Source organism: Silene latifolia, chromosome Y (assembly GCF_048544455.1).
Source record: "Silene latifolia isolate original U9 population chromosome Y, ASM4854445v1, whole genome shotgun sequence".
Lineage (NCBI taxonomy): Eukaryota > Viridiplantae > Streptophyta > Magnoliopsida > Caryophyllales > Caryophyllaceae > Silene > Silene latifolia.
This window is the reverse complement of record NC_133538.1, coordinates 361,787,027-361,803,470: the sequence shown is the minus strand read 5'-3', so window position 1 is coordinate 361,803,470 and position 16,444 is coordinate 361,787,027. Positions and strand designations below refer to the sequence as shown.

The 16,444-nt window shown below is 38.7% G+C and overlaps 1 protein-coding gene across 2 annotated transcripts; it reads left to right on the top strand.

The window, feature by feature from the left end:
• Window positions 1-11,214: 11,214 nt before the first annotated feature.
• LOC141627093 (zinc finger BED domain-containing protein RICESLEEPER 1-like) lies at window positions 11,215-14,735 on the top strand. 2 transcript variants are annotated; one of them, XM_074440573.1, is made up of 4 exons: window positions 11,215-11,483; window positions 11,742-13,785; window positions 13,906-14,212; window positions 14,328-14,735. In XM_074440573.1, the coding sequence occupies exons 2-4, from the start codon at window positions 13,465-13,467 to the stop codon at window positions 14,381-14,383; spliced, it is 684 nt and encodes a 227-aa protein (XP_074296674.1). In that variant the 5' UTR covers window positions 11,215-11,483; window positions 11,742-13,464; the 3' UTR covers window positions 14,384-14,735. The 2 variants fall into 2 exon arrangements, with proteins under 2 accessions (XP_074296674.1, XP_074296673.1); XM_074440572.1 differs by having other exon boundaries at window positions 14,325-14,732.
• The last annotated feature ends 1,709 nt before the right edge of the window (window positions 14,736-16,444 follow it).

Here is a 16,444-nt window from a genome sequence, read left to right as displayed (position 1 = left end):
TCAAAAACAGTTTATACGTCGCGATTTTATGTATGCTTTATACATACTATTCCTTAAAATTTAGGCTCCTTGCGATCATTTCACGTAAGAATTTTGCTATTATTCATTTTACTTATAAATTTATGATTATTTTTTTTGGTTATAACTTATAAATTTATGATGTCATAATAGAAAATTAACATTAACTCAAACTTAAGATACTCCCTCCATCTCAATCATTTATTTGCCTTTTACAGGGCCGAAGCCAGGAAGTTTTATATGGGGTAGCGAATATCTTAAGGCTATACTATTTGAAAATTGAAAATCGTAAAAATGTTACATCGTACTATGCAACATATAAAATTCAAATTACAAACTCACAATATATAATCAAATGGACCAATGTAATGGCTTGGAGGTTTCATTGTATAGTTCAACTTATCATTATATTATTTTGTAAAAATAATTTTTATTTTTGCATTGTAACTTACAATGAATTGAACATTTTTTTAATGTAATGGGATAAACATTTTCATAGAATCAACAACTTATCTTTATTCTTATTTTTCGACATTATTTTGGTTCGGGCTTTATACCGTCATTGAAAGAAAATTTAATCATTTTAGGGCAAAAATAATTTTTTAATACCCTAAAATAATGAATATTGACAATTTGAAAATTAGCAAAAAATAACAATAAATTAATTAAATAACCAAAACTAAATCAGGTGTATTAAATAATTTAACAAGGTTTATACCAATCTACCATTGAAGCACATCTACTTTGCTGTTTAACTTATACACTTCATTATAATTATTCTTTCCTTAATCACATTTGGGGTAGCTAAAACACGACTTATTTATTGATTTTTTTTTTTCACTTGGGGTAGCGGCCGCTACCCCTTGCTACCTACTAGCTTCGCCCCTGGCCTTTTATTAAAAAAAAAAAAAAAAAAAAAAGCAAACAAACAATAACTATTAGAAAATCACTTATTAATCACAAATCAACTAATACATGATAAAAATGACAATAGTTAAATATGACTACTATTTATCATTTCTTTCCTTCATAATTTGGAAATAAAACCAATTAAGAGGGCAAAGAGTTAGTGAGTCGGTTGAAACTTGGAGCTTGGAAGTATATGGAGTAATTAAGAGGATGAATTTTTATGAAGAATAATAATGGAGGAATTGAGATATTAATAAAAGGAAGGCATTAATAATTGTAATATGCTATGGAATTTAAGATTTAAATTAAATGAGAATATATTTGGAAAGGAATAGGATTACGGGAAATATAACAACATTTATTGACTAATTAATATAGTTTTTTGGTGTATCAAATTTTTCTTCACTCATTAATTTTTGGGTTTTGATATATATAACTCATTGGGTTGTATTTAAGCATTTAATATCTTCTATATTTGGAATTAAGTTGAGAATTCAAGACTAAATTATGCACAACCCAATATAATTAATGCATATATTTACAACTTCTTTCCATATTTAGTTTCTTAAATACAACCCAATAGGTTGTATATATCAAAACCCTTAATTTTTTTAGCTTTGGTGTAGCAATTGCTACACTACTCTTGTATGTGGGCCTGCCCCTATTTCAAGCAACTTATTTATCTCTTTTATTTATTTTCTATTGTACAGGTAACATAAGTGATGTTTGTCTACAATATTTGCTAGTCAACACTTGTGTATCATTCTGTTCCTATTAGTCATCTCATCTTAGGGCTTGCTTGGAATGGAAGTAATTATTAAGGAAGTAATAAAGCTAAAATGAGCTAAAAAATGAAGAGAAGGGATGGGGGATGGGGGTTGAAGATAGAAATGGATAGAAATGGAGAAATATAGTGTAATAGTCACTCTATTAAGGAAGTAATTGTTCCCTACCTCTCCCCCCAAGTAGACCTGGCAAATGTGTCAAACGGGTTGGGTTTGGGTCGGGTCATTTCGGGTCGGGTCATTTCGGGTTTGCTCGATCTTTCGGGTCAGGTCGGATCGAGTCGGGTCGCTTTCGGGTCTGGGTCAGTTTCGGGTTTCCAACTATCGGGTCAATTCGAGTCTGGGTCATTTCGGGTCTGGGTCATTTCGGGTTTGGGTCATTTTGGGCCGGGTCATTTGAGATCCAGGTCTAATTGGTTTAGATCATTTTCGGGTTAAAATGATCATGTAACACCCCCATACTCCAAGTGCCTTACCAGGACCACTCAGGTATGAAGACATCACCATCTCGGTCGCCCGAGGTATGATAATCAAATAGACAAAACAGAAACAACGTTTATTATAAATAGTTTAATGAATAGATACAATCCTCAAAACCAAACCAAAGTACGATACAATATTCTCAAATGACTGTTCTAACTGAAATGTAAATAAACTAAGGCTACAGCGGAAGACTCCTATCATCACGTCATGGCATCCCCTATCCCAGACTCATCTCAATACCGCTCAATATCCGCTCACCATCCCCGAATGGATCACCGCAGTTTACAAAACAACACCGGTCGTACTAATCACACAATCAATATAGATAACAATAATAAGGCAAACAGACAAATTGAACTGTCACACACACACAACACCACCAACTCCCATCATCTCAATCTTCGATCGTCCTTTGGACCGCCCGCGATGGGGGACCGCAATCGTTCCCACCTAAGCCCCGCTCATCGTACGAGCGATAACCCTGTCCCATTAATGTGCACATTCCCTTCCGTGGCGGGTTCCACGAAGGGCGAAACTAGGGCGTGAAGTCACTCCCGCAAGTGACCCCACTCAGCCGAGAACGCATCTCGAGAACCATCAACAGCAATCACAACCACAAACACAATACAATCATCATATCAAACAACCAAATACAACACATCACCAATATCCCATTATGGGACTAATACTGAGTAGGAAATCCTACCTGGAAAGCACAACAAGCAGACGGTATCTACAGCTGTATCAAAACGCCTCCTCTACGAATCCTCCTCCTAACACATAACACATAAAGACTACACATCACATACTACACACAAAACCCTCAATCCCTAAATTAGGGTTTAACCAATCTTAACAAAACATTATAAAAACTATATTAAAAGCTTACCCTCGACGCAAGGAATCCAACGACACGAAAAACGACAAGAACCGACCGTCTGAACTCCGGGAATTGCTAAGAATGCGATTAGGAAGATGAAGTGGTTGCTTTCTCTCTTAAACAGGGTTTTAGGTTTTGTAAAAGTTATTTAAAACAATGACGGATATGTTTAAATACCTTAATCGCATAATTAACAAAACCCGAGAAAAACCCCGTAAAACCGGACACTCGATCGAGTACCCAAGGTACTCGATCGAGTACCCCCTTACTCGATCGAGTACCCCAGCTACTCGATCGAGTACCCAACAGGTCAGAAACTATTTTATTTCGCAACTTGCCCTTACTCGACAGAGTAAGGGCTACTCGATAGAGTACCCCAAGACTTATAAATACGGAGTATTACAGTCTTCCCTCCTTAAAAAGGAACTTTGTCCCCGAAGTTCAAACCACTACTAAACAAAGGTACTCCCATAAGCTTCCCGACTCAGCAACCGGACATAAAGCATGATACTAACCCAACTTATCCCAACAAACATACCGACACAACATATAAAAGGTGTATAAAACTCTTAAAAACTCTCGCGATCATCTCCTACCCCCCTAAAAGAAACAAGGTTACGTCCCCGTAACCATACATACCTGATCAAAAAGGAAAGGGTAACGCTCTTTCATGATATCCTCTGCCTCCCATGTAGCTTCCTCAGTCTCGTGATTAGACCAAAGGATCTTAAGCAAAACTGTCTCACCACACCTAGTCTTTCTAACCTTTCGGTCTAGAATCTGCTTAGGCACCTCAAGATATGATAAGGACTCATCTAGCTCTAAGCTCTCTGCCTCTAACACATGTGACGGGTCACTCACATACTTCCGCAGCTGCGATACATGAAACACATTATGCACTCTCTCTAACGCAGCTGGTAAAGCCAGACGATAAGCAACTTCCCCAACTCGCTCTAAGATCTCATAAGGCCCTATAAACTTCTGACTTAGCTTGCCTTTCTTCCCAAATCTCATAACTCCACGCATCAGAGACACTTTCAGAAGAACCTTGTCCCCAACTTGAAACTCTATGTCCCGACGATGTAGATCTGCATAACTCTTTTGTCGATCCTGGGCTGCTCTCATCCATTCCCCCGATCATCTTAACTGTTCCACCATCTCATGCACCATCTCTGGTCCTAAAACCACTGCCTCAGCACTATCGTCCCAACAGATTGGACTCCTACATCTCCTCCCATACAAAGCCTCAAATGGTGCCATACCAATACTGGTGTGATAGCTGTTGTTGTAAGAAAACTCTATCAAGTCCAACCTCTGCTCCCAGCTACCACCAAAATCCATCACACAAGCTCGCAACATATCCTCAAGAGTCTTGATTGTTCTCTCAGTCTGCCCGTCTGTCGCAGGATGAAATGCTGTACTCATCTTCAAAGCTGTTCCCAACGATTCCTGCAACTCCTTCCAAAACCTTGATATAAACCTCGCATCTCTGTCAGACACTATGTCCTTAGGGACTCCATGTAACTTAAGCACGTTCTTTCGATAGGCCATAGCCAATTGTGCCTTAGTCCATGTATCTTTCATTGGAACAAAGTGAGCTGACTTGGTCAGACGATCCACTATCACCCAAATCATGTTGTTACCATGTATCTTACCTTGTGGTCTTCTCTGTTCCCCTTTAACTCTCTGGCATGTTAAACAACGGGACACAAACTCAGCTGTCTCTTTCTTCATCCCAGGCCACCAAAATGTTTTCTTCAAATCCTTGTATAACTTGTCTCCACCTGGATGAACTGAATATGGTGTGCAATGAGCCTCTGTCATGATCGTCTTTTTCAACTCCTCATCATTAGGAACACACCACCTACCATCAAACCTCAAACTACCATCTGTATGAATAGAAAACCGGGACACTGTCCCTTTCTCTACTCCAGCTCTCCACTCCACTATCTTAGGATCCAAAGCCTGCTTATCCCGAATCTCATCATAAAACTCCAGATGTACTGTCATATCACCCATGGCATCTCCTTTCTGCATCATATGTATCCCAAAACTCGCTACCTCATCCCTCAGCCTCATCAAAGATAGAGCTGTACACAAGGAATGTACACTCTTTCTACTCAAAGCATCAGCAACAACATTGGCCTTCCCTTCATGGTAGATAATCTCCATGTCGTAATCACCAATCAGCTCCATCCACCTCCTCTGTCTCATGTTCAACTCCTTCTGCGTGAAGATGTACTTAAGACTCTTGTGATCAGAAAATACCTTAAAGATTGCTCCATAAAGGTAATGCCTCCAAATCTTGAGAGCAAACACTACTGCACCCAACTCCAGATCATGAGTAGGGTAGTTCTCCTCATAAGGCTTCAACTGCCTAGAAGCATAGGCAATCACTTTACCATTCTGCATTAGCACACATCCCAGCCCATTCTTCGAGGCATCTGTATAAACCTCAAAATTCTCGCTCCCTTCAGGCAATGCTAGGACAGGAGCTGTGGTCAAACGCTCCTTTAATGTTTGGAACGCCGTCTCACAACTCTCATCCCAACGAAACCTGTTCTCTTTCCTCATCAACGCTGTCATCGGTCTAGCTATCTTGGAGAAATCTTTCACGAACCGTCTGTAGTATCCAGCTAAACCCAAGAAACTCCTAACCTCAGCAACATTCTTCGGTGCTTCCCACTTTGTCACTGCCTCAATCTTCGCCGGATCCACAGCTACCCCATCTTTAGAGATTACATGCCCCAGAAAAGCAACTTTCTCTAACCAGAACTCACACTTGGACAGCTTAGCATACAACTCATGATCCCTCAAAGTCTGCAACACGATCCTCAGATGCTCCTCATGCTCCTCCTTAGTCTTAGAATAGACTAAGATGTCATCGATAAACACCACCACAAACTGGTCCAAGAACTGTCTGAAGATTCTATTCATCAAATCCATAAACACTGCCGGCGCATTAGACAACCCAAACGGCATCACCACATACTCATAATGGCCATACCTTGACGTAAAAGCTGTCTTTGGTATGTCCACCTCTCTAATCTTCAACTGGTTGTACCCCGACCTCAAATCAATCTTAGAAAAGACTGTTGCGCCGCTCAACTGATCAAACAGGTCATCTATCCTTGGCAAAGGATACTTGTTCTTTATCGTCACACGGTTCAGCTCCCTGTAATCTATGCATAACCTCAAAGTTCCATCCTTCTTCTTCACGAAAAGAATCGGTGCTCCCAAGGCGATACACTTGGTCTAATGTATCCCTTCTCTATCAAATCATCCAACTGCTTTCTTAGCTCCTCCATCTCTTTAGGACCCATACGGTACGGTGCCTTAGAGATTGGCCCCGTCCCTGGCTTCAACTCGACGGTGAAATCTATCTCCCTCTTCGGTGGCAACCCCGGAATCTCCTCTCGGAAAAACATCTCGCAAACTCTCCCACCATCGGTATCTCATCAATCGCCGGAATCTCTATCCCGGTCATCTCTCACATGGCACAGGATCAAAGGACACCCTTCCTCGGATAAGACTTCAAGGTGACAGCTGCAATCAACTTAACTTTGGGTTTGACTAGAAACCCACGGTAAGACACACTAACACCCTTTGGACCTCTTAAGGACACTTTCTTTTGATGACAGTCTATCTTAGCTTTATACTTTCCTAACCAATCCATCCCAACTATCATCTCAAAACCGTTAAAAGGAAACTCTAGCAAGTCTACAGGGAAATCGACTTGCCCAACTATCAAAGATATATCTCTAAACAACCTCCCACACGATACAGACTCACCCGAAGGTATGAAAACTTGCTCACTGACAGACTCGTATACTCTCAAACCCAACTGTTTAACATGACTCGAAGACACAAACAACTGAGAAGCCCCCGAATCAAACAAAACAAAGGTAGGAACACCATTAACAAGGAATGTACCGGTGATAACATGCGCATCTTCCTCAGCTGCTTTCTTCTCCATCATGAACAACTTGCCACTGGTCTTCTGCCAACCTCCCTGGACAGTACTGGCTGATGCGGTCGGCTTAGCACCCGACCCTTGATTGTTGTTGTTGTTCGTCGGTGTTTTCTGATAAGAATTACCGCCGTTGCGGTTGCCTCCACTCGGTAACTCGACTTCCCGGTTTGGCCATGATCCAGCCGGTCCTGTTGCTCGCGAAGCTCGTGCGGTGTCTCTCGAAAGATCCGGTGCACTCGTGCACTCATGTCTCTTGTGGCCTACACCACCACAACCAAAGCAGGTCACTCCCCAACTGTTACTCACACTCCCACGGCCACGCCCAAAGGAAGCCCCAGCACTGAACCCTGACCCAGAAGAAAAATTCTTAGACTGATTGTGGTTGCCTCTCTTGTAATTAGATTGGCCACCACCCTCGCTCTCAGACTTCCTCTTCTCACCACCAGACCTCTCCTGAGCCATCTCCACCAGCCTCTCCGCTCTTCCAGCCCTCTCATAAGCTTCCTTAACATCGGTAAGGATTCCCACGGGTAAATTATCCATAATCGTGGTAGTCAACCCTCTCTCAAACCTCAATGCTAGGTTCTCCTCACTCAAACCCATATCCTCAGCATACCTGGACTTCTCATTGAACTGTCTGTAGTACTCGGCTACAGACATCTCAGCGGTCATCTTAAACTTATCAAACTCTTCCCTCAACTTACTCCTCACATGCTCCGGTACGAACTCCTTCCTCACAGCCCTACGAAACTCCTCCCAAGGTATAGCAGGTAAGCCTTGGTTGGTATATATCTCCTTAGCACTCACCTTCACTGAATCCCACCACTTGCCTGCTGCCTCCCTCAGATAGAACGCAGCCTGTTCCACTCTCATCTCATCAGGACAGTGAACCAAGTCTAAGATGTTCTCCATCTCTCTCAGCCAACTATCAAGCAGATTAGGCTCCCCAACTCCCTTGTATTCTTTCGGGTTAAACCTCGCAATATAGAGGCTGATTTTAGAATGATAAACCTCCTTCTCCTTACTCTTATCCTTGTCCTCATTCACTCTCTTCAAGGTCTCAGTAAGAGCATCCTGGTGCTCTAACATCATAACGATGTCATCCGTGGTCATAAGCTCAGCTCTCGCATACAAAGCAGTTCTCTTGGGCGGCATCTTGAAACTATACATATATAAGAAAAGAAGGGGTAGATATGAACATACGTACTAAACTTCAAAACACGAAGACGCGACTTTAACCTACTCGATTGAGTTCCCAAACACACTCGATCGAGTAACGGGCTACTCGATCGAGTGCTTCACGTACTCGATCGAGTACCCAAACTCAGAACCAAACAGACCTTCCGATCTCTTACCTACTCGATCGAGTATCTAGGCTACTCGATCGAGTGACCCCCTACTCGATCGAGTACCCCTAGTTACTCGATCGAGTGCCCCAAAACTCGATTCTGGACTCAAAATCGCCAAAAACCCACCCGATCGAGTCAGTCTCACTCGATCGAGTAACACTAACTCGTAAGAGCTACCCGCATGTTACGTCATATACTAACATGCTAAACTTTATAAAACCATATTACATCATAATAAATATGCTACGCATCTATTCTACTATCAACAAGATCAATTCATCATGCTATTAAAGCCACATTGTAAACATCCAACATGTTATTCCAACATCAAGTCTACACATATATTACTTTTCTTTCACATTCTCAACTTCTCCTTCAACATCTAACAATCACACACTTCATCACATTGTTAACAAGTTAACCAAGCACACATATGATTCGACAATCACTTTCCCCATGTGACCGGTTCAAAGTTGTAGGGCGACCCCCGCGACTTTAGGACGTCTCCCAAGCCTTTGCACTAGCTCCTACAACTTTTACCCCGGGTTCATTTTAATTGACTCCCTATGTTCATTAAGTTCATTGGAACGGCTGCGGTCCCCCACTGGCAGGGCTGGTTCAGTGGACAGTCAGTATTGAGATGATGGGAGTTGGTGGTGTTGTGTGTGTGTGACAGTTCAGCTGTCTGTTTGCCTTATTATTGTTATCTATATTGATTGTGTGATTAGTACTGACCCCGGTGTTGTTTTGTAAACCTGCGGTGATCCATTCGGGGATGGTGAGCAGATATTGAGGCAGGTATTGAGATGAGTCGGGATATTTGGGATGCCACGACGTGATGATAGGAGTCTTCCGCTGTAGCCTTAGTTTATTTACATTTCAGTTAGAACAGTCATTTGAGAATATTGTATCGTACTTTGGTTTGGTTTTGAGGATTGTATCTATTCATTAAACTATTTATAATAAACGTTGTTTCTGTTTTGTCTATTTGATTATCATACCTCGGGCGACCGAGATGGTGATGTCTTCATACCTGAGTGGTCCTGGTAAGGCACTTGGAGTATGGGGGTGTTACAGATCAAGTTAGTGATCGAGTTGAATCGGACATCGAGCCAAGATCTAGGTAGCACGGACACTCCTCCTAACTAGTCATCCCGTGTCAGACACCGTGTCGGACACCCGACACTCGTCGGACACACGCCTAAAAATGTTATAATTTAGACGAGGAATAAATTGTCAAAAGAGATTGATTAGAAGATTGATTTGGGTGAAAAATGAGAATTAGTTATAGTTAAGGTCAAATTTTACCTTCAGTTACCTAAATTTAGTATCAAATACATTAAATTTAGAATCAAATACATCACAAAAATAAAATCATACTTATTTATAACCATAAAATATGTTTTTTTATTAAATTTAAATAGCGTGTCATGTGTCCTAAATTTCATGGGATGTCGTATCACGTGTCCATGTCGTATCCGTGTCCGTTTTGGTGCTACCTAGGCCAAGATCAAGATCGCAGTATGTCTTTGTAACAATAATAAAAGCTTGTCTTATCTATCTAAATGAAATAGTACTTGTCTCGTTTTAATTATTAAAAGGATAAGTCTGTTTTAAGAGATGCTAATTAATAAATGTATTGTTGATAATTCTTACAAATGTTTGTCTTACATATCTAAATAAGGCAATACTTGACCCGTTTTAATTATTAAATAAATGGATAATTCTGTATTAAGAGAAACTAATTGATGAATGTATTAGGTATTATTGAGTTTAAGAGTAATATATAACTTATTGGTCGTCTCTCTGAAGTATTTGTGTTAATTAAGGTATATATGTTGGTAAATATGGTAATTGCTTTAAAAGTATGTCTTATTTATCTTAGCAAGGTATTATTAAGCGGTAGACCTAGCAAAATTAAACCGAGTCTGAAAAATCGATCGCAATTAACCAAATCGACACTTGACCGTACATCCGAAAGGTAAACTGAACTCCATCCTAAAACCTAAATTGATTCGAAGTCGAATCGAATTTGTAATATTAGAAATAGACCCAAGATCGAATGAACCTGAATTGTTTATATACCTGAACTGATTTCAACCCGTATATTGATGACTTAAACCCCACATTGAAATCCTAAATGACCCGAATGTACCTAGGCGTCACATTTAAGGTGTCTTTTTGTAGACGAGTGTCACCCTTTTATCGTCAATGAATTAATATTTATATCTTAGTTTTAAAAATAACATTATATATCATCGGAGTAACCCGATTCGAATGAGCCGAACCAAGAGTGATCCGATTGACTCTTTTTCCACCTCTGATGTCAATAAGCGGATACCTCCGGATCTTAACAGAGACTAAGAGAGTACTTGTGCCAAAAACGATTGATGACTATTAAACGAGATGAAGAGAGTACGAACACTAAATGAACTACAAATTATTTTTAAGCAAAATAGATATACCGTTTTAATTCCGCTTCGAGCCGTACCCGACTCAAAATAGCACAATCGATTATAGTTGGTTAGTTGCTAACAAAAATGAACCCGAGCGAAATTGAACTGAAATCGAAATTAAGTTAAACTCGAATTAAATTAAAGCGATTTAACTCTATCTAAAACTGAACCGAATAACCAGTTTATCAGGTTTAGTTTTGAGGCAAAAATGCACACTAAAATGAGTATAAATTACTTAATAAAAAAGGGAAAAAAAAAACTCTAGGCGCCAAAAACTCCCGCCTCGTGAAAGTAAGATCGGACAAGTACAAAGCTAGCTAGTGTCTGTGAATTGATATCTAACTGACACGTAATAGGTTGATAAGATTGGCAAATATAAAATACTCAATGAATTGATGTCAGAAGTCAAACTAAAATGAAACTTCTCGATCATTTCTATTCCTCCTCTAACAAATCTACCCTAATGGCCTAATCCTACCACAAATTCACAATCTCATATAATATTCAACAAATCCTCATAAAATATTCAACAAAATCATATAATACTCAACAACTTTCCTTTCCTAATCCCACCACAATCTCATATAATATTAAAGAGTCGACTTTTCGAAACCGTCTTTGACAAATCGAGTAAGTAATTTTCCTGATTAATTTATTTATGGAGTATTTGTCTAATTTGTTAGTTGAGGGTTCATTTTAGAATCATGTGATCTTACTTTAATAATTTCCATAATTAAATTTGATTATATGTGGTTTAATAGTTAGAGGAATGTATTAAATTTTAGATTTTGATAATATGTGGCTTATTATACTTTAATTTTTTTGTTGGGGATGGATTCTGGCTTATTTCCTTTTTTGATAATATGTTGTTTTTAATTTTTGAAACAGTTATGATATCTTTTGAAGACGATATTTCTGAGGCTAATGATGATGATATGGAGGTTAATGGCAACACAACAATTGCTAGTTCTAGTAGTGTTTGTGCTCCACTGCCCACAAAGAAACCACGCAAGAGACGAAGTGTGGTCTGGAAGGCGTTTCTTGTAATCGATGCAAGCGTAACCATTGACGGAAAGGAGAGAGCTACATGTTGTCACTGTAAGACCGCAACTTTCATTGCTGAGTCTAAATATGGTACAAAAAACATGCTTGAACATTTGAAAAAATGTATTCCTTAGCAGGATTTTTTAACGAAAAAGGTCAGAGTTAATATATTTGATCAGGCAGTTTTTAGGGATTTGCTAGCTAGGGCTATAATTAAGCACGGTTATGCTTTTTCTTGGGTTGAGCATTCGGGAAACAGAGAAATTCACACGTATTTGAACAATGAGGTTAGAACCATTACTAGATACACTCCGAAAGCTGATTGTTTGAAATTGCACAAATCATTGAAAGCGGATTTAGTGAAGATTCTTCAAAATGTGCCTGGACGTATTTGCTTGACATCTGATATGTGGACATCGTGTCAAACTGAAGGTTATTTGTGTTTGACGGCTCACTATGTCGATTCTAGTTGGACCCTTAATAGTAGGGTGTTAAATTTTTGTCATATTGAAACCCCTCACACCGGCTATGAAATGTATAGTGTTGTGTCAAACTTGATTAAGAAGTGGGGTATTGAGAACAAAATATTTTCTATCACATTGGATAATGCCTCGAGTAATGATAAGATGCAACATTATTTGAAAGAATCACTTAATGATAGAGGTCTGTTATTAAATAAAGGTCGCTTTTTACATGTTCGATGTGCTGCCCATGTCTTAAATCTCATTGTTCAAGATGGCCTCTCTATGATTCAACACATTATTAAAAAAATCAGATGTAGTGTGAAGTATGTTAAGTGGTCTCAGATAAGAAAGAAAACTTTTAAGTCTTGTGTGAATCTGGCTGCTATTTCTGAGACTAAGTCATTGTGGCTTGATGTTGCCACTAGATGGAATTCTACTTTCATGATGCTTGATAGGGCAATATTATATCGTGGTGCATTTAACGAACTGAAAAATAAAGATGTCTCGTATAAGTTTTTTCCAGAACCTCATAAATGGGAAAAAAATTGAAAAAGTGAGGGACGTTTTAGACCCATTTTGTGATGTAACAAACTTATTTTCTGGAAGCGACTATCCTACTACAAATTTATATTTTGAAAATGCTTATAGAATTGGGATGTGTCTAAAAGACTTGACTCAAACTGAGGATTCTGATCTAAGAGCATCCAGATTGAAGAGGATGGACCATCCTCTTAGGACTCTCTCTCATCTAAGAGGATGTCCTCTTCAATGTGGAACTAATGTTACATGTCCTCTTAAAAGGAGGAAGAGGAACACTTCCTCTATTTTTAGAGGATATGCAACATTGGCCCTTGTGCACACTCCTCATCCATCATCTACCATGTGGCATATAATATATATATTTATTTTTTATTTTTTGGTAACAAAACACATAAGAGAGGATGATAAAAGGATCCTCTTTGATGTGCAATTTTTTTAAGAAGAGAAAATGAGAGGATGAAGATAGTGGAATATGGGTGAAAGTGAGGTGTCCAAATTAGAAAAGGAAAGAGAAAAAATAAGAGGAGAAAATCATCCTCTTGGATGTGGATGCTCTAAGAAAGATGGGTGAAACCATGCAAGAGAAGTTTGTCAAGTACTGGTTGCATTCTGATGGTGATGATTACAACACGTTGTTTGCTTTTGCTCTCATTCTGGATCCTCGTTATAAGAAACAATTTCTCAAATATTGTTATCAAACGCTATTTCGGGATGAGAACAGAGCTTCTTCGTTGGTAAATGATGTGTTGTTTAAGCTACGAAGACTCCTTGATGATTATGCTCCTAAAGAAAACAACGTACCAACTCAAAGCTCTAGCTCGAACTTGTCTGCTGCACAATCAAGAAATCAACCAAGTAACCGAAAGCGCAACCATGATCTTGTGGTAAGTCTCTTGTTCATCATTCTTTAGCTTTGACGTTATCCCGATTGTGAATTTTGTGATATTTCCTCCTTTGACATCATAATTTATTGGTGCCAGGAATAACATGTTGGTTTTTTTTAGGAATTTGATAGTGAAGAGTATGAATGTACTACTTCAACAAAGTCCTTGCTTGATGATTACTTGGATGATACTAGACTCAATCGACATGATGATCTGCACATATTTGAGTTTTGGAAGGTAAATGAAAACAAATATGGTCATCTTGCTTATCTTGTTAGGGATGTTTTAAGTGTTCCTCTCACAACCGTTGCTTCAGAATCAACCTTTAGTATTGGAGGCAGAATCCTTAACAAATGGAGAAGTTCTTACCTTCCCGATAACGTAGAAGCTTTGATTACTTCTTGTAGTTGGCTTTATGGCTATGATGGTATGTATGATCTTATGATATCTTTAATATTTTTCTTATCTTTGTACTCCGTATAATTTATAAGCAATGTCAAGAGACGTCTAGTTGACTGTGTTTTAATTATTTTTTTCAGCAGCTTCTGATGAAGAAGAATTCATTGGTTATGATGTGGATTGGAATCATTCTACTTAGCTTGGAACAAAATTGGTGCATATTGATAAAGCTTGCTATATTATGGACAAGTCTGTATCAGCCAAGATCAGTCAATCATTTTGGCAATGTTATTGGATTGAACTGTAGTTTTCGTTGAAGATTAAGCCCCTGACATGTAGGGAACTTCATTGTGTAGTCCCTCTATATTTTTTGACTATAACAAGTAATCCTAACTTGTACTAATGGATGCCTGTTGTTTAGCAAGTGCTTTCGTAAACGTTCTTGGAATGAAGTGTAGCTTCATTGTCTAGTATCTTTATTTTACCGGCTATTTTAATCAATCTCAGAATATGAAAATGGATACACTCTTGGCTTATATGCAATAATAAAGGGTGTAGCGCAGTATGACGATTAATTCAAAGGGAAAACATTCATATTCATCGAGATAGGAACAATGCGCATTTGAGTTTTTACCTGTATGTCTTAGTTCATTCCCCCATTAGTTTAATAGTTTTTGTTGCATTCATACCATCATTTTGTTTGGGCAAAGTGTCAAACAATTTTGGTATAAATAACCATGTATAGCTAGTTTTTTTCCGACCGATGAGAAATTTGATGTTTACTTGTTAGAAATTTTCTTGTCAACTTGTTCATTAGTTGAAGAATTTAGTGAAAAAAAATATTTTTTTTGATCAAAACATAATACTTAGATATGAACATAAGAACATCTTTCACAAGTTGTGCTATTTGTTGCTGTCAAAAAAAAAAAAACATTTCGGGTCGGCTTTGGGTCATTTCAAATCGGATCGTTTGTGGGTCGGATGGTTTCGGATTGGGTCATTTTGAGTCGGGTCTCTTTCGGGTCAATCATGGTTTGGGTCGGGTCTGGGTCTGGGTCGGGTCAACTCGGGTTTCGGGTCATTTTAGGGTCAGGCATTATCGACGGGTCACTTTCGGGTTTGGGTCAGCCTTATCGGGTCGGGTTATTCGGGTCGGGTCAGCTTTGCCAGGTCTACCCCAAGTAATGCATTACCTCCATATGGAGGTAATAATTCCTCCCTCACCTCCGCTTTCCACCCTCCACAACCACCACAAACCAGCATCTCCTCCTATTTCTTCTTATTTTAGCTCTCATTACTCCCTTAATAATTACTCTCATTTCAAGCAATCCCTTAGTTTCGTAAATGTTTTACGAGCTAAAAAGCCCATTTTAGCCCGATTTAGCTCGAAAACTCGATTAGGCCGAAAGGACCGGGCTTGGGCTAATCAAACATGCCCATTATCTTGGCCCGATCCGGCCCACATAATTGGGCCATTTCTAGGACGTTAACGCGGCCCAAACCTAGCTGATAACAACATTAGTGCTCCTAACTTCATCAATCAAACAATCTATTTATTTCTTTTTGTTTATTTTCCATTATCTGTGTTGGAATATGTGTCCTCCGACAATAATGCGATCACAACTGTCGATCATGATGATCACATGTTTAAATCTCATTTTAAGAATACATGTGGGATGTAATATTTTACAGTCAATTGGTCCACACATATCGGTAATGATTGGCTGACTAGAGTTTGACATTACTATCGTACGACGGTGGTGATCAGTTGATCCCCTTAGGTCATACCTAAAGGGTAACACTCTTAATTGATTATTTAATTGATCGTATGACGATACGGATTAATTAAATTGCTTAAAATTGACGTACGATTTTGTGAGTATTATTGACGTGTCTTATTGTAATTCAATTAAATAAGATACGGTCTAAGTAATCTAATTGTTTTATTACTTGGATAAAATTATTGTTTACGAAACAATTGAAACTGAATGAATAATTTATTATAAATATAAGACGTTGTGATTTATAATTGATAAACCATTTTTGGTACAAGTAATTATGAATTACTAAGTCGATTTTTGTACATGACGTATTTTTATAAATACGTTGATTTTTAATATGTTAAAAATACATTACATTGTGACATGTCATGTAACATGTAACATATGACAAATTGACAAATGACAAAATATAAAATGGACCTCTCATTTTATGCAAGTGCCGAAAAATGGAGGGAGTATAATGTTTAAATTGTGTTAAA